Consider the following 24,883-nt stretch of genomic DNA (forward strand, 5'->3'; position numbering starts at 1 on the left):
AAAAACTGGACCGGGTAAGACAACCCCACCCGAACCCGACCATTACACGAAATTGTCACCCTTGTATAGAGGGAGTGTATAAATAATTAAATGTATTTGATAGTACATAATTACACGTGCTAATTATAAATTAATAATATAAATATATTTGATAGTAGATGATTAGGAAAAGGGTCCATTTATTTTAATATTCATGATATTAAGCTTGGTGTTTTTCGACACGCTACTATGTTAGAGCATCTCCAACCATGAGACCTTTAGCTAAAAGTCTAGGTGGCTTTCCAAAATTAAAAAATTTAGGCAATATCCAGAAAAAAAACACCACTCCAACCACAACAAGTCATTGTCAATAATTATAATCATCCCCTTATGGATAACTATATTTGTCGAACCACTACAGATCTGCAGTGAATACTGAATTCCACGTCATCTCTTGCGATTTATTTTCCTCCTTCCCGCTGATTACATATAAATTATTATCATATGAAGCTGATATATACTATTTATAGCAATCTAAATATTAATAATATACTATTTTTAAATTATATCCAACCAATATAGCCAATACCATTGAAGTACAATGTCTTACAGGTTCAGCAAATTTTACATAATATCTTATAGGTCCAATTGAGCCAACGATTATAGCCAACGTCATTGGAGATACTCTTACAGAATTTAATTGCACCTTGAAAGTGGTCAAATATACAATTTATTTTTATAATCTGAAACCGATCTTATTACATTTTACATAACATAATAATACTATGTGCGGAAAATCACAAATACATGATTATTAGAGATATAAGTTAAAAATATGATAGTGACATCGGGAAAAATCAATTGTACAAATATACTAGAGAGAATGGGGTCGTTTGGGCAAACTTAAAAAAAAAATGATTTTTTTGATTAAAATAAAGAAGTGGATCAGAAGTGAGAAGTAAATAAGTTAATAAAGTGTTTGGAAAAATAAGCAGAATCTTTGAGAGAGAAGTTAGCATTCTCAGCTTATTAAAAGTGCTTTTACTTATTTACACAAACGGATTAAGAAAAATAAATTCTGATTCTGGAATACAAACGGCCCCAATATCTCTGTTTTAAAAGATAACGTAGCATTAATAATTTGGTTTCAACAGATTTTTTTAAGAGATTTGTCATATATACTATATATGACGGAGGGATTACTTTAAAAAGGCCAGAATTTACACAAGTGATGTATCATCGTTTATTTTAGTATTCTTCAGAAATTATTTAAACCTTTGAGAAGCGGGTTGTCTTTCGTCGGACTAGCATCAAATATATATAAATGTATTCAAATTTATTAAAAATTTCGACTAGCATCAGTAATGTAATTTTTTTTAATAGTTATCACTTATCAGTTGTAAATAAACCCTTAAACGCACAGAGATACAAAATAGCTTCTAAAGTGCTAGCAAATCGTCTGAAAAAGGTGATAGATGAAATTATCTCGGAAGAACAAAGTGCTTTCATTCCAGGCCGTATAATTTCAGACAATATCATGATATCGTTTGAGATTATTCATTACATGAAACGTAAAACTCAAGGTAAAGAAGGCTGGATGGCATTGAAGCTTGACATGAGCAAAGCATATGACAGAGTGGAGTGGAGTTACATTCGAGCTATGCTTGGTAAACTGGGGTTCAATAGCTCAGTTATTAATCTCTTTATGCAATGTGTTACTACAGCTCGATACAAGATCACTCACTCTGGTAGGGAGTTTGGAGACATAATTCCTCAAAGAGGTCTTCGTCAAGGAGATCCCATGTCGTCATATCTCTTTCTGGTATGTATGGAGGGTTTATCATCCATTATAAAGTCTTATGAAAATCGTGGTTTGATAAAAGGAATCAAGGTTGCTAGAGGTGCTCCCTCAGTATCTCATATGTTTTTTGCGGATGACAGTTATATATACTGTCATGCCACTAGAGACGAAGCAGTGCAAGTCATGGAAATCCTATCAATTTTTGAAAAAGCATCGGGACAAAAAATAAACACAGGCAAATCTAGTGTTTTCTTCAGCCGGAATGTTCAGCAAGATGTTAAGGATGAAATTTTGCAAGTATTGGGCTTTCATGAGGCAGACTCAAATACTCAGTATCTAGGACTTCCGAGTTGTATTGGTCGAAGTAAAACAGCGGTTCTGGGGTACCTGAAGGATAGAGTTAGTAGCAGAATTCAGAGTTGGGATGGGAATTTACTGAACAAGAGTGGAAAAGAAGTGCTTATTAAGACGGTAACTCAAGCGATTCCTACTTACGCAATGTCAGTATTCCTTCTTCCTAATGAAATGTGTAAAGATATGGAGAAGCTAATGTGTAAGTACTGGTGGAAATCTGGAAAAAAAGAGAAAAGTATTCACTGGATGAGCTGGGAGAGGATGAGTGTTTCGAAAATGTATGGGGGTCTTGGATTCAGAAATCTTCATGAGTTCAATGTTGCTCTCTTAGGAAAGCAGGGTTGGCGGCTTGTAACAAACCCAACTTCTCTTGTTGCTAGGATGTTTAAGGCAAAATATTATCCAAATGACAGTTTTCTCAGTGCTAAATTAGGCGCAAACCCGAGTTTCGTTTGGCGTAGCATCTTGGCAGCTCAGAACATCCTAAGTCAAGGGATGGGATGTAGGGTGGGAGATGGCAAGTCTATAAGCATAGTGAATGATCCTTGGTTACCAAGCAGTGATAGCCCATATGTTGTGACTGAGAGTGAGGCCATTCAGAATCAAAAGGTGTCATCGTTAATGCTCCCAGATGTAAGAAGATGGGATGAAGACTTGGTGCGGGATATTTTTGTCCCGAGAGATGCTAATATTATTCTAGCTACGCCGTTGTCAGAAGCTAATAGCGACATCTGGTACTGGAGAAAAGAGAACAACGGAATTTTCTCAGTAAAGACCGCTTATACTCTAATTCAAGAAGCTAAACCTGTTCTGAATCATTATAACAATCCGAGCTTCTGGAAACGTACGTGGAATTTGCATATTCCGCCAAAAGTCAAGAACTTTATGTGGCGAGCTATTACAGGATGTCTACCAACTAAAGACATGCTCCATTTAAAGAAGGTCAGCATTAACGTGATCTGCTCGTTGTGCAACAGCGAAATAGAGACTACAAGCCACATTTTCCTGGAGTGCTCTTTTGCTAAATCATGCTGGCAGGTAGCAGGAGTTGGCCTCGACGAGGCTGTTTATGCCTCGTTTCAGGAATGGGTCTTAAATGTATTCAATGGGTGGGATGCAGCTAAAAGACAAAGAGGAGCTATGCTTTGCTGGACCATTTGGAAATGCAGGAACGACTTAATATGGAATCAGAAATGTTTAACAGTGCAAGAAGCTGCAAATTCAGCTAGAGTGGCCCTTAGTCAATGGATGGAAGCTCAAGATAAACTTTTCGATCGTTCTTGGAGCATGTTAAACCAGAACGATGGGGATGAGCGATGGACCTTGCCAACAGAAAATCAGACTAAGGTAAATACTGATGCTGCAGTGTTTGCTTCTTTTAATCGGTATAGCTATGCGTTTGCTGCAAGAAATCATAAGGGGGAGTTATTGGAAGCTCGGTCGAAGTGTAATGAGGGTTCTATCTCTCCAGATTGTGCTGAGATTATGGGCATCCGAGAAGCTTTGAGTTGGATCAAAGCTAAAGAGATGGAAAATGTAGTGGTTGAAACAGACTGCTTAGTTGCAGTCCAAGCAGTTCGAAGTGAAGCCGCAATGATCTCATATTTTGGTTCTTTAGTTCAGGAATGCAGAGAGTTGTTGAGGTATGCGAAAGACAAAGGTGTAATCCTTAGGTTTGTTAAGCGATCTGCGAATAACTTAGCTCATGCTCTAGCTAGCTGTAGTTATTCTGTGGCTGACCGCGTCTGGAAGGCAAATGAAGCCTACCCAGAAATTATCCATGTACTCAAAAATGATTTGATTTAATGAATGTTCATTCCTCTGTTGGCAAAAAAAAAACCCTTAAACGCCTTTGGAAACAAATTTCTAAAAATCTCCTTTTCTTTTAAATAATTAATTTTTAATTTATTTAATCCACTTTATAAGTGCAAAAACTCTCTTTCAAACAAAAAACGAGATCTTTTTGAACACATGAACGTCATCTTAACCCGCCAGCACAACAGTGCCCACCCTAAGCAACCCGGCTTTCCTTTCAAAGAAAATAAGGCAACAAAAAAAAAACACGGGTATGAATTCCAGAATCCCTGACGAAACTGCAGGTTTTGAGCTGTTTTCTTCTCTACCCTGCACGTATACATTATCCGCAACCGCCTTATTTAATAATATCTTAATTTCTCTACATCCAAACACCCTTGTGATTCAACATCTTGAATCCTGAACAAACGGCCTTTTCTTCCCTCAAGGTATTCATAATAATCGCATGCAATTCTTTTTTAATTAAGTGCGTCTTTATATATATACAAGAGGTTAATTTTTGTTATATTGAACAGAAATGGATAATTGTGAGCAAGAATACAGGAGGAAGGTGGGACATAGAGCAGAAAGTCCGAAAGAAAAAGGGAAGATGTTATGGAAGAAGGTCAAGTATCAGCTTGTCGAATATCACTCATTGCCTGCTTTTTTGAAAGACAACGAGTTCATTTTGGGCCATTATCGTTCCGAGTGGCCTTTGAAACAAATCTTCTTCAGCGTCTTTTCCATTCACAATGAGACACTCAACGTCTGGACGTAAGTTCATTCTAATCTTGAATTTTTCGATTTTATGATTGCTTACGGCCTGTACCACTTTCTTGTTCAAGGACTTCTTATTAAAACCGAACTCTCGTACTATGTTAAGTAATTAGTTCATTGGTGTCAAAGGCCCCAACATGATCTTATATTATTCAGATTGAAACTAGAATTAGCACTATTAAGAAGATATTTTGGTTTCAAAGAATAAGGTCATCTAGAAAAATATTGGATAATATGGCATCTACTATATCTTGGAAACAAGCAATGTATTAATCTGCATACAGATTTATCCAGATTTTCTTTAATTCTTTTCTTTTTCCAGAATTCAGTTGCTTTGCTACATACTGCTATGCAGTGTTATTTACTATCGAATAAGTTCTTCTTCTATTGGTATATACTTTGACTCCAAAATTAAGAGTTTAGTATTTTGTAATTGACCAACTATGTGTTTTTCAAGTAAACATCATCTATAGGCCTATAGCTATTATTTGTAATTTACCTACTAAATTTTGTTTCAATTGAAGTCATCTATGTATTCGAACATATAATTTTACACGCAGGGTGAGGAAGAAGGCACTCCAATTCACCAATTCATTGGTTATCAGAAGCACTTAAAACTTAAAGACCGACCATTCTTAGCAGTCTTAAAGAATCATATTCACTGTTGCACTTTTCCTGTCAGTTCCCTCCTTCAGTTTGCAGAGATAAAATTATTCATATTTTCTTTGGTTTATATCTCTAACTGGAAATTCAGTCTCATGAGAATAGTTGGGACAAAGTGCTTAAAGAACTTATTCATTATTGAATATTTTTTTACAGATATACACTTCTACGGCCATTTTTTGTTCTATTATGAATATGACGATACAAATTGTGAGGATTAGCACAATCTGTTCACTCAGTAAGTGTATAGACTGTAAAGCTCTGTGCCACAGGAGCCTGAGATGACTGTTTTTTTTATTAGTATATATTTATATTACTGACTGGAAATATTTGGTTGAGTAGTGTGTTTACTTTTTATTCTTCTTCACGACAGCTTTTCAGGTTATTGCTATTGTTTCTAGTTCAACAATTCTTCAGAAAGAGCCTTATTTTTCAGATTTGTAATTAATATAAATTTGTTTTTTGTTCTTCACTTAGCCTGATGGGCGCCCCATTAATAGGAGATATAGTACAAATTGATGTCACAATGGAAATTTGTATTAAAATTTAGTAGATGTCTTCCCAGACTACCATAAAGCAAAATTGAATTCTTTATCATGGAAATAGAAAACTAGCCTAAAAAGTGATGCTCTATTTCTTGAGTGGAAGGAGTACCATATCTTTCTGCAGAGACTGTCGTCCTAAACCGCAAGCTAAACTTCATGTTTTGCAGGCATTTGATTGGGTTTCTCCTCTTCCTTACCCTGACGATTCACACTGTGATGAAGATTCCGTATGTTGTGGATCTCCATAAGTTCGAAAATGTCCGGGAGGATCTCAAAACTTCACTGCCTTTGGCACATGTGTTACCATCTTTGTCTAGCTGGCGTTCTGCTAAGTTCCTCCCTAACTATATTCCTGAACAGTTCTCACAAAGAAATCATTCTGATGTCTGTGCCTTGGTAAGCTTCTTTATCCATTTTTGTGTATCATGTCTTTTAGGGTATGTATCAACAGAAGCAATGCATGTATTTCATGTAAAAATTCCTATTACCAGAATATATAGGTCTGCGTTAGACTGGTAGTCATCACCTGGGTGTGCTTCCTTAGGTTAAGCATAGGTTGTTCGATCATGTATTGCTTTCAGTCAGGAAGATTTGATACGTAAGATTATTCCTTTCATCCTGTTTCCTTTCTCTGGTTCATTTTATATTTGCAGCATTCAGAATTCCTATATTGTTTAGCAATTTTACATATATGGTGCCATTCTTTTCTACCATCATTGAAATCTTATTGTGGATAAAAATGTTATGAAAGTTTATTTGAAGGAACCAAATTTTGAAATTTCTTTGCTAGTCCTCATTAAATTATCATTTTAACAATTTCCTTGGCCTCAGACAAACTTACTTGAATTTAAATGATAATCGAAACTAAAGTCCCTATGCTTTTTTATTAGCTAAGACATCATTGTTCTCTGTATATATTCACATGTAGTGTTGCATGTTAGGTGATTTCAATTCAGAGGGTTTGATGTGATATTGGATATAAGAGCACTGCATTAAATAGTTAAGTTTGAGACTGACCTGGTTAATGGTGTCTTTAACAGGTGCATGGCATTTTAAGCGTAAGCAGGAATGTTAGTTTAGTTTGTTAAAGTCAATATACGGCATATTAACTTTTTATTTGACGATTGTTGAAGTTAATGAGACCAATTTGATATTTTTAAGTTATATAATTACTTGTTCACTGACTAGTAGTTTATCTAGAATGATACCAGTATCGGATATAATACTTGTTTAAAGTTATACCAACTAGTTCAATTCATCGAAATCAATTTCAACATTTAAAGCCATTGATTGACTTATTACATCGAATTGATATTGTTGACCACAAGTCCGTGTGCTCTGCATTTTATATTGCACTTCTATTAGTTATTTCTGTTGTAAGTAGTGTAGTGCAGCTTTATTCAGAATTTCAGACTTGAAGAATGCCTCTTTGAAACAATTATATTTCTTCCATTAGTTTAAAATGTCAGCACATATTTATAATCTAAATATTTATTATTTGCAGCATAGCATAAAGGAGAATGTGGCAAACACAATAGCTCCTGTGATGGTTAGACCAATCACTCGGTGGCCATTCTTTGCTTTCTTGGGAGGCGCCATGTTTTGTCTATTAGCGAGTAGCATGTGCCACTTGCTCTCATGTCATTCAAAACGCCTGTCTTACATCATGCTTAGGCTTGACTACGCTGGGATTGCAACCATAATTTCAACATCATTTTATCCTCCAGTCTACTATTCCTTTATGTGTAATCCCTTCTTTTGCAATTTGTATCTGGGATTTATAACTCTATTAGGCATGGGAACAATCATAGGATCTCTTCTTCCTGTGTTTGACCGTTCTGAATTTCGTAGCATTCGTGCTTCTCTATTCTTTGCAATGGGTTTCTCTGGTGTGGTGCCGATTCTGCACAAGCTCATCATGTTTTGGCACCAGCCAGAGGCACTGCATACCACTGGGTATGAAGTCTTGATGGGATCTCTGTATGGGCTTGGAGCACTAGTATATGCTATGCGAGTTCCAGAGCGATGGATACCAGGGAAAGTCGACATTGCAGGACACAGTCACCAGCTATTTCACATACTGGTACTCGCAGGGGCCCTAACTCATTATCGAGCTGGTTTAGTTTATCTGAAATGGCGAGACCTGGAAGGTTGCTAAAAGAAACAAATCCAGACTTTAAACCAGTGTATTGGATGTCTCTTTTTTTTTTTTTGACAAAATCACACTTGCATTAAAATTTCTCAGAATCAAGCATACAAATGATAAAATCCGGAGCAGAAGTTGTCCACTCCGTAAGACCTGACATAGAATATGTTGCCCGTGCTAAGCTATGAGCCACAGTATTCGCAGATCTATGTGCATAACACACTAACACTTCATCAAAGTGTTTAAGAATATCTTTACAATCCTCCACGATCATATGAAAATATGAATTACCTTGAGCTCCGTTAACTGCATCTACCAACAACTTTGCATCACATTCAAACACACAGCGGTATCCCCTCCACTCCTTCGTCCAACTTAGTGCTTCTTTAAGCCCTATAGCCTCTGCTTCCCGCACCTGAAGATTCCCTTGGACTACATTGCTTCTGGCTCGGATAAAATTACCCCATTCATCTCTAGCTATACACCCCACCCCCACTTGATTTGATCCTGGTACACATGATGCGTCCGTGTTTATTTTAATCCATCCAGTAGGTGGTTTACACCACTTTCTGCTCCCCTGTATCCGCTGCACTGGACGTACATTACCTTCCTCTTTAGCCCGCTGCCATTCCCGTAACATACTACACGCCTTCGACCTTACTCCAAAGCTTGACATATTCACATGACTCCAAACCCAGCTATTTCGTCTCTGCCAAAGGTTCCAACATAATAGCCCAACCATCAATATTTGATCCTCACGACCAATCTGAAAGATCCTACGCATCACATCCAAGAAAGTGTCGTTTGGCCATACTGTAATTAGATTTAGTAACCCAGCTTGTTCCCACACTTCGCGAGCAAAACAACACTGAAAGAGTACATGAACATCATCCTCTACACACAAATGGCACCAAGGGCATGCCGTGTTTAGCTGAACACCTTTTGTTGCTAAAGCAGCGGCTGTAGGCAAACAATTTCGGCAAGCACGCCACACTAAATTCACCACCTTTCCGGGCAGCTTCATATTCCAAAGTCGCCTCCAAAACACCTTATCCACACATTCTGATTCGCCTATCAATCTGCGATAACAACTTTTCACAGTAAAGTTCCCCTTATCATCCAGCACCCAAAACCAGTTATTAACTTGTTTCCGTTTGGACAACGGAATTTTCCGAATAAGCTCCTTATCCCTCTCATTAAACATATCCTCGAGAATATCATCATCCCACCCCACCTGACCATTCTCAGTCAGCAACCCTTGCACCATCCCATGTTGTAACCCATCTGGCATCTCCGTTGTCACAAAACCATTTTCTCGGCAAGGAAGCCAAGGGTCCTGCCAAATTCTAGTACTTGATCCATCTCCTATACGACGTCTACACCCTTGTCGTACCACATCTTGAGCTTGAAGAATGCTCCTCCACACAAAACTCGGGTTTGTCCCAAGTTTCGCATTTAAAAATTCACCTTCTGGAAAATAGCGGGCACGCATTAGTTGTGTTACCAGAGGGTTCACATTATTTATCAGCCTCCACGCCTGTTTTGCTAGCATCGCCACATTGAAGCTCCTCAACCGCTTAAATCCCATTCCACCATCTTCTTTAACTACACACAACCTTTCCCACGACATCCACTTAACACTCTTATTCGAATTGCCATTCCCCCACCAAAAGGCATTCATGGCCTTCTCAATTCCCTCACATACGTCCAGAGGTATCAAAAACATATTCATCCAAAAGTTTGGAATTACTTGAGCCGCTGTTTTAAGTAGAAGAACCTTCCCTGCCTTTGAAATAACTTGATTTTGCCAGCCTTGAAGTTTTTGCCGAACTCGCTCTAGTAAAAAAGAGAAAGTTTCATTTTTATTCCGACCTACCCTCATAGGCATTCCCAAATATCTCCCTGGATCTTGCTGCTCTCTAATCCCTAACTGATCACAGACCTCCTTTCGACATATTTCACTTGTGTTTGGCGAGAAAGTAATAGCAGACTTTTGAAAATTAATTTTTTGACCCGAGATACTCTCATATCTGTGCAAAATTCGTTTCATTACCTCAGCCTCAGGACCAATGGCTCTAAAGAAGAAGTAGCAGTCATCCGCAAAAAGAAGGTGCGATATAACAGGTGCTCCCCTTGCAACAGTACAGCCATGCAGAAGTCCTACATCTTCATTTCGTCGAATAATGGCGCTCAACCCCTCAGCACACATTATATATATGTAAGGTGAGATAGGGTCACCTTGACGTACTCCCCGTTGTGGACTAATTTCCCCAAATGTAGTTCCATTCTGAAGAAAACTATATGAGACAGATTGTATCAATTTCATGATTCTATTAACCCAAGTCGCATCAAAACCAAACCTGTCCATCATGTTTTTAATGAAACCCCATTCAAGCCTGTCATACGCCTTCGAGATATCAATCTTTAGCCCTGCAATACCAAATCTTCCTTGTCTGTGCCTTTTCATATAATGATTAATCTCAAACGCAATCAATGCATTATCTGTCAACAAACGCCCTTCTATAAACGCACTCTGCTTATCAGAGATTAGTGAGGTCAAGCATGGTTTCAAACGATTTGCAAGTACTTTTGATAGAATTCGGATGAGAACATTACATAGTGATATGGGTCTGAGCTCACTCATTTCTTGTGGCACCTTCACTTTCGGAATTAAACACACAAGAGTTTTATTTACTCCCGGTGGCAGCTCCCCTGTAGTCATAAATTCTTTGCAGAATAGAAAGACATCCCGTCCAACTATACTCCAGAAGGATTGAAAGAACGCCGGGTTTAGCCCATCTAGGCCGGGTGATTTATCCGGATGCATTGCAAAAACTGCCTCCTTTACCTCCTTCATTGTAACTGGTGATGTTAGCGTCTCATTTTCCTCTGGTGTCACCTGATTAACCATCTCTCTGTCCGTCAGCTTACCATGCTCACCCGTAGACTTAAAGAGCTTGGTAAAATAGGTTACAACAACCTCTTGTATATCCTCCACATTTTCCTGCAAGACTCCGTTTTCATCTTTAATTTTCTGAACAACATTATTTTTCTTTCGAACTGATGCATGCCTATGAAAAAATTTCGTATTACAATCCCCCTGTAGCAACCAAAATTGCTTAGCACGCTGTTTCCAATATATTTCTTGCTTTTCCAGCAAGTTCAAAAAATCCCATCTAACTGCATTGTACATTTGAATCCCTGTATAATCCCGTCGAGCTCTCAATTTTCGCATTTGAGCACGACAATTTGCCAACTTCCTTTTATACTCCTGGCTAATTCTTCCTCCCCATTCCTCCAGTTTCAAACAACAATAGTTTATCTTTTTTAGAATCTCTTGCCCCTCAGTCTGTTCCCAGCTATCTTTGATCAGGTTAGCACAATCTTTCTCTCTAAGCCACACATTTTCAAACTTGAATCGTTTACTTCGAGGAACATAAACTTTTCTATTCAACTGTAAGTGAAGTGGTAGATGATCAGACGTCACTACTTCAAGCACCTGAACTTCTGCTTGCGGAAACAAATTACACCAATCCTGAGTAGCCAACCCCCGGTCTAGTCTTTCTTGTATCCAGTTGCTTGTTCCCCTGGATCTTTCCCATGTATATTTTTCGCCAACAAAACCCAAATCTACCAAACCACAATCTCGAATCGTATCCTCAAAACCGTTCAGCAAAAATCGGGGGTGGTTCCGAGTACCTCTTTTTTCGTCCGCGAACATAAGATCATTAAAGTCGCCTATGATGCACCAAGGCAAATTTGATCTAGCAGCCAAACTTCGAATTATACCCCATGATTCTCTTCGCCGGGATCGTTCTGGACATCCATAAAACCCAGTGTACCTCCACCGTCCAACTTGATCATTTTGGACTTCAAAATCAATAAAGTGAGTATTCACTTCTCTTATTTCACACGCCCCTTCATTTTTCCACAAAAGTGCTACTCCCCCACTATGTCCCCTAGCATCAACTGCAACACACCCTGCAAAACCTATCTCTCGTCGGACTACATCTACCCTATCTTTATTAGTTAAAGTTTCAGACAGAAAAATAAAGCACGGTTTTAATTGTTGGGTAATCTCCTTCAAGAATTGAACTGTCCGAGCCTTACCCAAGCTACGGCAGTTCCAAGCAATGAGACTCATTTTTCCAGGCGGGCCTGTAGCACAGGACCCGCCTCTCGCAAGTTTTTTGGCCCGCAGGATTCGACAGGCCATTCAAAATATTTGTTTCATCACTTCCCTTATTTTCCTCATTATCCACCCTCCTACGTTTAGGATCCATAATAACTGCTTCTGTCCCCCCAATATCTCCCCCCGTGATATCCTCTCTTTGATTCGAAAAGTTGTTATTTTTTGACATATCCCCTTGATTCCGTTGCACAACTCTTATCCCCCCATTTTCTCCTAAAATTTCGTGTATCCTACCATCTACCTCCATGAATCTCGCCGCCATTCTGCTCTTACCGTGAGCGGTGGTTGACTGTGGTTTCTCCTCCCCACTTGTGCTCCATTGACGACTTCCTTCTCCACCAGTTCTCAACCATTTTGCCCCTAGATTCTGATTTTTCATACTTCTCGTTGGTGCTCTTAACCATACTCCGTATGCTCGATCTATATCTTTATCAGGGTTGGCATATACTATTCCACAATCACGATCCGAATGCCCTATCAAGCCACACACAAAACAAAAGGTACTCAACCTTTCATACTTGAATTTATCCAGCTCCAATCCCCTCCTTCTCTTTTAATTTTCATCCGACGTTTCAGCGGCTTCCCTAACTCCATTTCTACCCTGATACGCTTATATAGTGTCCATCCTCCAGTAATGTTTGTAGAATCAGCCTTTATAAACTTTCCCACAAAATTTCCAATATTCATAAGAATATTGTGAGATACAAGCCCATGTGGCAAGTCATACACTTGGACCCATATGTCAATACTGCTTAGTTTGACAAGATGAGGATCCTCATTATCCTTGAGTTTATGAAAGACCAGTAGATTTTGTTCAAATGTCCAGGGGCCTCCATCTATAACCTTCTGGAGATCCAATATATGGTAAAAAACAAAAGAGTACCGATGCCCTCCTATATCATGAACTTCCATCCCCTCTTTCGGCCTCCAGAGCGATGCGAGTACATTTTGCATTGCATTGAAATTGATATTTCTCTCCGTCATGAACCTTCCCACCAAGACATAAATAGGTTTTTGTGGCTGTACCTCCGATTGAGTAATTACGACTCCTTCATCGTCTTCCTCCTCCAGTGCAAGCCTTGCATACAACTCCTCCAAATTTGTCTCCGATGAACTCATCTCCTTAGAAATATAGATAAGGCTATACGTAATAGTATATTATAGTGATAGGATTATAATGATTTGAAGATTAATATGAAAAGAAAAACGGAAGTTAACACCTTGCCATATAGACAAGACAGAAAAACTTGCAATCATGCAAGACGGGACTGTGTATTGGATGTCTCTACTTGTATTGGTCTTGGTCTGTATGTTATTTTACATGGAGCAACAATATTTATCCATTGTTGTATAATAGGAGTACATTAATGCTTGATGCAGTGGATTATTATAATTTGGTGTCTGCCATGAAAATATTAAAATTTCAGCTTGTAGTCTTGGTGATGCTTGAGTTTAGTCTGATGAAAAAATAAGAAAGGGAAGGCCACAAATTTTTTATAGGTGATGTTTGAGTCTAGTATGAAAAAAGTAGAAATTGGAAGCCTTAATTTGGCAGGCAACACAAAACCATATTGTTCTTAAATATCATGGAATAAAAAGAGAACTTACATACATATCGCTAAATAAGAAAGATACATAGTTAAAATCCATAAACTTGCTAGTAGTATCATGCAGTAACACCTCCAACTTGACTATGAATATGTAAATAAATATTGTTTAAACAAATATTATACAATAGATTATTTGTTGACTTAATTATAAACAAATGATATATCACAGATTATTACATATATTCTATACTCTTGATACAATAATTTTTTAACAAATTATTAACATCTATCATTTTAATATAATAAACACATAATATATATAGTGATATCCTAAAGATCCCGATTTGCTAAATTTTTTTGATTAATTTTTGATTAGTCTTTAAAAAATATTTTACTTATTTATAGTACACTCTTTAATTGAGAATATCTAATTTATCAAAATATGAAATTATTATTTTTGATTTTCAATTTTTACGATCTTTGCTATCATCAATCCCGTTAAATTCCTATAAATTTCCGAGCCTCAAGATTCAGCTCAAATTTTTTTATTAATTTTTGATCAGTCTTTAAAAAATATTTTACTAATTTATAGTACTCTTTAATTAAGAATATCTAATTTATCAAAATATGAAATTATTATTTTTGATTTTCAATTTTTATGATCTTTGCCATCATCAATCCCGTTAAATTCCTATAAATTTCCGAGCCTCAAGATTCTGCTCAAATTATTATTTAAATAGAAAAGGGCATCAGAAATCGGAATCATAAATCAATATCAGGTATGCTGAAATAAAAACTAAAAAAACGGTGTCATCACTTCGAGAAAATTGAGAGGGGGATCTTGAAATATCCGCCCGGCATCTCCCCTCTCTCTGTCTCTCTCTCTCGCCTATATACATACACACACCTCCTTTGCGTACCTAACTTTGAATTCACACGACATCAATGTCCGCTATTCAAATCCACTAATTTTGCCCTCTTGTCTTATCCCCTCTCTATTTCTTTTCCATTTTTACACAAACACGCGTACTCTTTTAACCTTTTCTTCTTTCCATAACTATCTCTTGTCTCAATTCAGGTGAATTTACACAATCACGATTTCTTATATTGAATTTCATCGATTTATTCAACTCTGTGTATTTACTGTGTGTTTGTTTATGACAGGAGGATGACGAAATCAGTTGGAGCCGATTCGAGGAGAGCTTCGACGGATTCGAGTGAATTGCAGAGCGAGAGAGACTCGTCGGGAAAGGGGAAGAGGCTTTGGAAAAAAGTCAAGTATCAGCTTGTTGAGTATCACTCGTTGCCTGCTTATTTGAAGGACAATGAGTTCATTTTAGCTCATTATCGATCCGAATGGCCTATCAAGCATATTTTTATGAGCATTTTTACCATTCATAATGAGACTCTCAACGTCTGGACGTAAGTTTACTTTTCGATGTGCTATTTAATCAGTATAATTGATCTTACATGTTTCGATATGATGTTAGATGTGTTGATAGTGTTGGACTGGTAGAATACATGCCGATGCTGACTTAAGTGAATAGTTGAGTTTTTTTTATGATGTGGAGATTATGCTCTTGTTTTATGTTTAATAAGTGAATCGTCGCATTAGATTTTTTTTATTGTCAATTGTACATCTGCTTTTGCTTAATTTTTTAGGCCTTTGTCCAGATGCAGATAACTCTTAATTAACTTATGCCGTCTGTGTAGATAACACTGTAATTAGCTGCAATAAATATCTAGGAAAATAACTTATGCCGTTGTGTAGATTACACTGTAGTTCAGGGGGAAGTGCTGTCTCAAATTAATAACAACATTATTCCAGGACCCCAACCCACTATAATTTGAAGAAGAATAAGTTGTATTTTTCTTCAAAAACCACCTTTAAAACTCTAATATCTTTTAATCTAGAAACTTAATCTTCTTTTTCGTGTTTCTGCAGTCATTTAATCGGTTTCTTCCTCTTCCTCGTTCTTACAATCTATACTGCAATGGAGGTTCCAAAAGTTGTTGATAGCAATACCCTACAACATCTACATGATGTATTGAGAAAAGCTGACATGCACAAATTGCGTGAGGATCTTTTGACATGTCTTCCTTCCTTTCCAACCCTCCCAGATCTACACAATTTTCGAGATGCATTGAAGAATTCATTGCCATTGACAGATTTACTAACATCACTATCAAACTGGCATATCGTAGAACTCTTAACCAACTGTCTGCCAGAGAGTTTCTCTCACATCAATCACACTGATAATTGTGTTCTGGTAAGTTCGTCCTTCCTATGCATAGACAGTTACTGATTTCAAGTAGGTTCACCCAACCCTTTTGGAGCGTAGCACTTATTTCCAAAAGTATCTAAAAGATGTGCTTTCTATTTCATAGTAAATACTAATTTATCAAAAGAAGCCGAAGGTCCCAACTCCCAAGTCCTGAGAGTCTGAGACACATGGAGGCTCAATCAGTTTGCATATCACTCATACTTTCACATCACCAATTATCACCATATATCAATACTCACCAGCCTTCATCATATAATATTGGTGTATAAACTGATTGTTGAATCATGTCTTAAAGACTAGTTAAACTTGCCAATAATTGTTCATATATAACAGAAAATTTCCGTGTTCCCACTAAATCACTTTAAATTTTGTAATTGTATGAATTATTGTACGAAGAAAATAAAATAGAAGTCATTGGAAGGTTTTTGATGTAATATTAGAGGACTTTGAAAGAGGGTAATAGTTTTTTGACAAATTAGAAGAAGATGAACAACATAGTCAATAATTAATCATAAAAAAGATTGTTTGGTATCTGTAAAATTAATTACTGGTACCTGGAATACTCCACGGAAAGTGAAAAAAATGGCAGATGATCCATATGGTGCAAGTTAGCATGCAGTAGTTTCTTGATATAGTCTTGACTCCTATTGTTTTAACTGGCACATGAGTGCCCTTTTGCTTGGGTAAGACTTTGAAACTTTTGAATTGTTTAACATTATTGATTGATGCTTCATTATTGATATTTTTGTTCATTTCGTACTGTGCTTTGCATTTTTCTGCACTGTGATCGAAAGTAGTCAATTGTAATTCTTGAATCTGTTTGAAAGTCTATGAGATCAATATTCCTAACAAAGAGAAAGTTATAAAGCTGACCTGTGGCGGTGATGCTTAACATACTCTTCCATGATAGTGTAGAAAAGATCATGCTTTTGAACTCCAAATTTATCTTGAATATTTTTTTCATGATCTCCTGAAAGATAGTCAGTTACAGTTTTGAATTCAGAAGATGCAACATCATTTTAAGGACATCAATCTGAAGTAGGAAGAAGTTGGTATCTGGATCTTGTCAAGTGTAGATCACGGGGTGTTGTCAAGGCATCATATATTCTTTTGTGGGGTTCCCATTAGATAGTTATAGGATCTGTTACTATTTGAGCTAAATCTGGCTAGAAGTTATACCTGCACTATACGGGTTTTCGTCTGTGGTTAGCTTCCACTGTCTTTTAATATGATTGGGGAAAATATTTTTTGACAATGCTCTATCACTGGTTTTAGTACGACTATGTACAATAAGACGTGGCTGAAAGCCTATGTTGACTGTCCTGGACCATAGAAGAGCATAAAAATTTGTCCTGATTATAGACTGGTTTAATCCTGCACTAGGCCGAAGGTCTTTGTAGCGTCTGGTAACGGGGAAGGAAAAACTGGTACTGTCTGTGCTGTTCTGGCCCTGGGAAGAACTAGATAGAAATTGGTTGGGGATGCAAATTACAAGTCTCTGTCAAGCACCACTTTATCAGGCCTTAAACAAAAAATTGCACCTTGTTCTTAAAACACATATTCTTCTACCTTTTTATGTATATTTGGTAAAATAGGCAAGCACGGCCTTTTTACCAAAAGAATTGATAGTTTTAACAGTTTTGTTATCCAAATGTGTTTATTAAGATGGCGTGTTTCATGACTGCTCTCTGTTGTTTTATAGAACTCTACTCTTCTCTAGATTCTCTTTAATAGATTAGCATTCCTTTCCTTTCCAAATTTATGCAGTTGAGTTCTACAGTGAATCTTTTCCTTTAAGTGGAATGATATCCGTGATTGTATAGCTTGATAAAGTTCTTGGAATGATGGAGAAATCTCCTTGTAAAAGGTTATGTAATAATTATTTTTAGCTGCAAAGGGATATGATTTCTGCTTTTTAATTTATGCAGCGTAATGTGAAGGATGATATGGTGAGCATGATAGCACCCCAGACAACGAGACAGATCACACGATGGCCATTTTATTCCTTCATGGGTGGGGCTATGTTTTGCTTATTGGCAAGCAGTGTGTGCCACTTGTTCTCGTGTCACTCCAAGCGCTTATCATATGTCATGCTCAGGATAGATTATGCTGGGATTGCTGCCTTGATCTCAACATCTTTTTATCCTATCGTTTATTATTCTTTCATGTGCTATCCCTTTTTCTGCATGTTTTACATGGGATTCATAACCATCTTAGGTGTTGCCACAGTCTTAGTTTCCCTCCTTCCAGTGTTTGATAGACCTGAGTATCGAAGTGTTCGTGCAGCCTTGTTTTTTGGAATGGGCTTTTCAGGAGTGGCACCAGTCCTACACAAGCTTATTTTGTTTTCGCACCAGCCAGAGGCACTGCATACAACAGGGTACGAGATTCTGATGGGGGTTTTCTATGGCATCGGGGTGCTGGTTTATGCAATGAGAATACCAGAGCGCTGGATGCCCGGAAAGTTTGACATAGCAGGGCATAGCCACCAGCTGTTTCATGTACTCGTCGTGGCTGGGGCTTATACCCATTATTGTGCTGGGTTGGTTTACCTCAAGTGGCGGGACATGGAAGGGTGTTGAGCATCAGCAGTAAAATAATTCTTTTGTATGTAACTGTAATTGCAATTGTAATGCCGACTATAAATGCTTATATACTGTTGTAGTAAAATACTAAATAAACTCCACATATGTAATACCGGGTGTGCTCTGTATAAATGTCTCCTGCATTTTAGCTCGTGAATATTTAAATATTTTCATTGATATATATTATTGTTAGGGCCGTGAATCAATAAATCAGTAAGGTTCTGCAGAACCTTATTTTTGCATAGATTTGCCGGATCTAAATCTAAATACATATTTTATTTGTATCATTGTGTGTGTTCAAAATAATATAATTATTATATATATAAATAATTCTGCATAATATACATATACGATTTTATTTAAAATTCTCTTTGAATTATATTTTAAATTCTATAATATTTCATATTAATAATTTGAATTAGTTTGAATTATTAGATTTCATATATTAAATTTAATTAATAACTAATTAATTAATTATAATCTTAACTGATTTTTTATAAAAAATGAAATATCATGATATCTATCAAAACACTGGTAATATAAATTTGTTATAAAAAATATTTAATTATCGTATATTCGCACTTTTAGAGCTGTCGACCTAGGCTACAAGCAACGACGTCGTATATTCCCAAGTCAAACAAACAACTCATCATCATCGACAATCTGAGCTTCACCATTATTACCATCATCACCAATCAAAAATGTCATGGTTCGCCAAATCACTCGCCACAACTCTCAACCTCAACGACGACGATGACAACTCCGAGTCATCCCACCCCAATCCCCAGACCGAGTCACCAACTCATCCCAACTCGGACCCAACCGACTCATCCAATCGCGGAGTCAAAGAAGACTTATCCGAACTCAAAAAAACCCTAACTCGCAATTTCTGGGGCGTCGCCTCGTTTCTCGCGCCGCCTCCACCCTCTTCCTCCGATTCGGACCCTAACGGATCCGATCCGGATGACTCGGACTCTCCTGTGATCCCGAACATCCGTAACGACTTTGCGGAGATTGGGGGCAAGTTTCGCAGTGGGATTAGTAAGATTTCTAATAATATGGCGGTTGTTTCTGAGATCACGTCGAAGATGGCTTCGAATTTTCTTCAGTTAGGAGTGGAGAATGAGGAAGGGAGGGATTATTATGAATTTGGAGCTGTCGGTGTTACGGACAGAGTGGTGGATTTTGTTAGAGATGTTGTTATGCATCCCGAGACTTGGTTGGATTTTCCTTTGCCTGATAGTGATGACGAGGAAGGTGATTTTTACGGAATTTTAGTTTGCGTTTTTGCTTATTTTACTGCATTGGATGTTTGTTTAGTACATTAGTTAAGTTGACGTCTAGTGTATCGAGTTTTATTTTAATTTGTTGCGTACTTTACTGTGTTGAAGGAATGGTTAGTGAAGTTGATTTGTTACTCCCTCCGTCTCCGTTTAATTCTTTATGTTTTTTTTCACTGCTCGACATGCATTTCAATACTCTTATAAATTATAGTTACGTAACTTATTTCTAAGATATTTTTTTCTAAATAAAGATTTAGATGTTAAATTTTTGTTCACAAAAAAAAAATCTTAAAAATAAGTTACTGAACTATACTACTTTTCAGGAGCGTAAGTGCGCGTCCGCGTCCCCAGTGTATACTACTTAGGAGGACGGAGGGAGTACATTTTAGTTGACTTTTGAGGATAAAAGTTGTGGCTCGATGTTACATATTGATGTCATGAATTCTTCACTTCATGATATGAGAATAGAACTATTACATAGACAAATAAATACACTCTCTATAACTGAAAGTAGACTTAGTTGGTAAATATGTTAATGTGCTGGTCGGAACTTGAAAGTCTATGAATGCGAGTGTGTTTTTGCTTGTATTTATTGTTTTTTTTTGTTATAATGAGTAATGTTCTTGTTACCGATCCAGATTTTGACATGTCTGATGCTCAGCAAGAGCATGCACTGGCTGTTGAACGACTTGTGCCAAGATTGGCTGCACTTAGGATGGAACTTTGTCCTGGTTATATGAGTGAGACTTGCTTTTGGAAGATATACTTTGTACTTTTGCATCCTAGACTTGATCAACATGATGCTGAAGTTCTATCAACACCCCAGGTGAGTTGTTTTTGCATGGTTTTCAAGTGTCTCCCATCTGACAAGATATCTGTAGTTTTATTACTATATCAGTGCCTTAGTATATTTGGATTAAATTTCATATCTAAGCATGGTATGCTTGTGTAAAGGGTGGATGGTAATATGCGATTCATACTGGGATTTTAATGTCACAAGATTAATCCTGGGTACTTGTGTCCTCCGTGATTTGGGAATAGGAGAAATGAGTGTCTCTCTTTTATCTCAACTCCGCATATGTTCAATTTCTAAATTTGCTGGTGTAGGTCGAAACTGAAACCCAAAGTGTGTCTCTTTCATAGATGTTATGTGGTTTAAAAATGTATAATATATAGCTCTATCACCCGTTCTCCCTCCCTTCAAATGCCCTTCATCTAAATTATCATCAATGTGTCTTGGTTAATCTTGCATTATTTTCTCCGAGAAAAGCTTTTGTTGTGTGTGCTAGAAGTAGTACATATGGATTCACCTATGAATGGTGTCGAAACTTGGAACTTGGACCCACCCCACGCAAAATCCATCTTTGGCGAAACAATTATTAGGTTATGCCACTTTGGACTTTGTTCTGGCCCTTCAAATCAGTTCCTATGATTTAAAGCCAGTAACGGAGACCATGGTTGTCACGGCGGCAAGTTGAGTTAACTTGATGGAGCTCTGGCTGGTCGTTGACTAGTTGACAATAATATATAGTTATATATTATGTGTGTGTGTGTGTAAACTATGTAATTTAGGTTTCGAAATATTAACACCCATCAACATATTGTATTTCGAACCTAGGATGAGGACTTGAAGAGAATGTATAGAAAAGAGGATACAGGTAAAATGTCTTATCAATTGTAATTATGTAACAACAGGTAACAGTTGAGGTGTCATAATGATATTGCAAATTTTCGAGTTAAATGATATTGATACATGAATTTTAATGAACATAATTAATAATGCAACCTGCAAATTTATGAACATAAGTTATGCAGTGATAATGCAAAAAAAGCAGCACTCTTAATGCAAAAAGCAGAGCAGGATGTACAGAACAGTGCAGTTTAACTATCAAAAATGGAGCAGTTTGCAGAGTGCAACTGCAGAAAAAACAGCGTAGCTGTGCAACGGCCATAATTATGAATGTTTGATTACTGAAACAGAGCAGAATGAAACAGTTCTTACACACACACACACACACACACATTCACAATATACATACATTTAAACGAAGAAGAAGAAGAAGCTTATTATGAACTTGAGCCGAAGATCTAAAGATTTTCTGTTAGTTTAGGAATTAGAGCTGAATTTCTTGTGTTATATGTTAAAATAGATTTGAACTGGGTTTTAACCAGGTTTAGGTCTTTAAAATAACCAGTTGATGACCTGAAATGTCTAGTTGACCCGACTAGTAACTAGTCGTTTGAAACATAGTTACAAGGAAACGGGTACGCTGCCACGTACCGCGATCCAAATCGTTCGTACCCGAAACGCAAACGGAAACGTTCAGGGTCGCGATCTAGATCGCCGGAAGTGACGACCCGCAAGAACAAACTTCATTCTTGTTCTGAACAATAGATCCATGTCTATGTCATATGATAAGTAGTTTATTTTATCAATAAATGTGTACTTTTATTTGTTATTCAACATCTTTTTCTATAAAAAAAATTATAAATGTATAAATTATCAACTAAAATTGTATATTATAATGGAATTTATATATATGATTATAGAATTCTTTTTAAAAGGACCAGTTGTACCCATACGTTCCATCGTACCCATACGTTCCATCGTACCGGATTCACTAAAACTAATGTCCCGCGTACCCGATTTCGTTCCCCGTTTCGAATCGAACCAAGTCTTATGTAACTATGGTTTGAAATATGCATTTGTCTCCAGTCAACTACTCATCCTCGACTGCTCTACTAGTTGTCGACTTTTTCTGACTAGTTGAGCGCCGTGACAACCTTGACGGAGACCATTGATCATGTCAAGGTACACCCTGTCTGCGACTTGGATTCAATTTTAGACATTCTCAGTGAATTTCACAATTGTACTATCTGTAAGTGTTGTCAAAATGTACTTACATTTTTCAGGAATTACTGTAATCGAGGTTACATAAATAGATTTCGGAGGCATTTAAGTATGTAATATAGCCCTTTGGAATAAGCAAAGTCTGGGTCGTGGGAAATCAGATTCTGCCTATTGGACTTGAAACATAATTATTGACTGATATATCTTGATATATCAGGACAGGCCTGCATGCTTATTCCAGAAGGAAAAAATATGCTGCCTTTACCACTTAAAACATTATTCAGGCGGCTTAGAGAAGGTCTGATTATCTAGAAATTCGCCCGTTGTTTTGGCAAAAAGATGATAGTTCATCAATTACTAATGCACTAGCAACTGTACCTGGAAGTCCTTGAAGTAGTTGAATATGCCATGGGGGTGGTGACGGAACCCTTTGTTTTAAATCTTTGTCGTAGTGGCATTGCTAACTCTTATTCTTTTTTTTTTTTTTTTTTTGACACAGCTAACTCTTATTCTTAGCTACCTGATCTAAAATTACTCTTGAAATTGCTGTGTTTTGTATTACATACATGCTCAAGTAGTTTGGCTTGCTAATTAACAATCTTAACCTTGCTCATGTTATATTCTGTTCCAACCTTGCTAATGTTATATGTTGTTCCATTATGGTAACTTATGTATGTTTGAATTTAATAGGATTTTGTTGCAGTTTAGCAATGCAAGTAACCAAAATTAAAACTTGATAATGCAGATTGTGAAAGCTAGATCTCTGCTGACACAGAATAATTTGAGGAATAATTCTTCTGCAAAATCAGAACTGGACACCTCACGTAGGGAAACTCTATCTATTGAAGAAGACATGAAATCACCAGCTGAAGAGTTTCTTTCTGCACCATCTGCTACTAGAATAAAATCTGTACCTGTCGAGACATCTGCTCTTGAGTCAGCTCCCCCACAAGCTGATATCGAGACTGAAAAGCATCCTGTTCTAGTCAATGAAGTTCGAATTGTAGACAAGTCTGTCATCCAAGAAGAGAATGTGATCCAGAAAAAAAAGCAAAATCTGCCATCTACTTCCTCTTCTAACGTCCTTGGGGAAACAGATGAAGATGATGCAGATGACTGGTTGAAGGAGGAAACCTCAGAAACAGTTAGTTCAAGTGATAAGATTATTCCTATTGACAATGATGAGGATGTCTCATTCAGTGATCTTGAAGATGAAGGAGATGTTCCCACAAGTTACAAGAAAAAAGACTCGCGAGATTGGGTTCAGTTAGATGGGTCGAAGCAGGATAGGCATGATCCTGAAAACAAGTATTCTAATGACTGGCTCGACCTGGATGAGATTGAAGTTGAATGATTTCATCCCTGATGTATTATATATCTACGAAAGAGAGTTATTATGCTCTGTTGTGAATACCGTTTTCTATTTATGGAGTCTGTGGTGAGGCCTCCAAGACCTTACATCTGTACATATAGTCATACGATATGTGAAGATGCGTCTGCCTTGCCATCTTACATGTTATTATCGGAATTCCTGGACTTGATTAAGTTATTATCAGATAACAAATGCTGATGGCTTATTTGGAAGGAAGAACCCCTTTTCTTATGCACAAAGTATTCAGTTCTATTTATATCCTTTTGATGTAATCTGACATTTCGTTATGTTTGTTCTATTCACTTTCAAGGAATAAGGATGATATATATTTTCTGAACACTCTATAGCTTACAGCCTTTTCGTTTTAGTTGGTTTTTTTAAATGATAATGTAAGTTTTTGTTTTAAATTATTACTATTCTGTTCATATTTACTTGTCCATATGAATTTGCATTTAGGTAAAAAGGATATGCTAAATTCGTTATAGAAGTTAGAACACGTGATTAATTCACGGTTAAATAGCATCTCTCAGCACTGTTACAGAAATCGTGGGTTAAATAGCATCACTGTTACAGAAATCAGGAATCGGACCTAATCGGTTGAGCTACCGATTGGGATTAATCGGAGGATTTATTTTAATATTAAAATATTATTTAATATTTAATTATTATTATTATATTAGCTATTTAGTAACTAATATATTTATTA

At 37.0% G+C, this 24,883-nt stretch overlaps 3 protein-coding genes across 5 annotated transcripts; all 3 read left to right on the forward strand.

Annotated features, from left to right (window-relative positions):
- The first annotated feature begins 4,119 nt into the window (after positions 1-4,119).
- Positions 4,120-8,149, forward strand: LOC108226384 (heptahelical transmembrane protein 4). Of its 2 annotated transcripts, none has more exons than XM_064079049.1 (4): positions 4,120-4,233; positions 4,465-4,702; positions 6,081-6,309; positions 7,418-8,149. In XM_064079049.1, the coding sequence occupies exons 1-4, from the start codon at positions 4,203-4,205 to the stop codon at positions 8,069-8,071; spliced, it is 1,152 nt and encodes a 383-aa protein (XP_063935119.1). In that variant the 5' UTR covers positions 4,120-4,202; the 3' UTR covers positions 8,072-8,149. The 2 variants fall into 2 exon arrangements, with proteins under 2 accessions (XP_063935119.1, XP_017256820.1); XM_017401331.2 differs by having other exon boundaries at positions 4,120-4,377; positions 7,418-8,147.
- A 6,410-nt stretch (positions 8,150-14,559) lies between these two features.
- Positions 14,560-18,819, forward strand: LOC108192849 (heptahelical transmembrane protein 4). 2 transcript variants are annotated; one of them, XM_017359352.2, is made up of 4 exons: positions 14,560-14,879; positions 14,966-15,223; positions 15,747-16,071; positions 18,015-18,819. In XM_017359352.2, exons 2-4 carry the CDS (start codon positions 14,970-14,972, stop codon positions 18,666-18,668), a joined length of 1,233 nt encoding a protein of 410 aa, XP_017214841.1. In that variant the 5' UTR covers positions 14,560-14,879; positions 14,966-14,969; the 3' UTR covers positions 18,669-18,819. The 2 variants fall into 2 exon arrangements, with proteins under 2 accessions (XP_017214841.1, XP_063935833.1); XM_064079763.1 differs by lacking the exons at positions 14,560-14,879; positions 15,747-16,071 and having other exon boundaries at positions 15,083-15,223.
- Positions 18,820-19,276: 457 nt separating this feature from the next.
- LOC108228094 (uncharacterized) lies at positions 19,277-24,516 on the forward strand. Its single transcript, XM_017403575.2, has 3 exons — positions 19,277-19,928; positions 20,593-20,780; positions 23,551-24,516. Exons 1-3 carry the CDS (start codon positions 19,373-19,375, stop codon positions 24,157-24,159), a joined length of 1,353 nt encoding a protein of 450 aa, XP_017259064.1. The 5' UTR covers positions 19,277-19,372; the 3' UTR covers positions 24,160-24,516.
- The last annotated feature ends 367 nt before the right edge of the window (positions 24,517-24,883 follow it).

Source organism: Daucus carota, chromosome 6 (assembly GCF_001625215.2).
Source record: "Daucus carota subsp. sativus chromosome 6, DH1 v3.0, whole genome shotgun sequence".
Taxonomy (NCBI): domain Eukaryota; kingdom Viridiplantae; phylum Streptophyta; class Magnoliopsida; order Apiales; family Apiaceae; genus Daucus; species Daucus carota.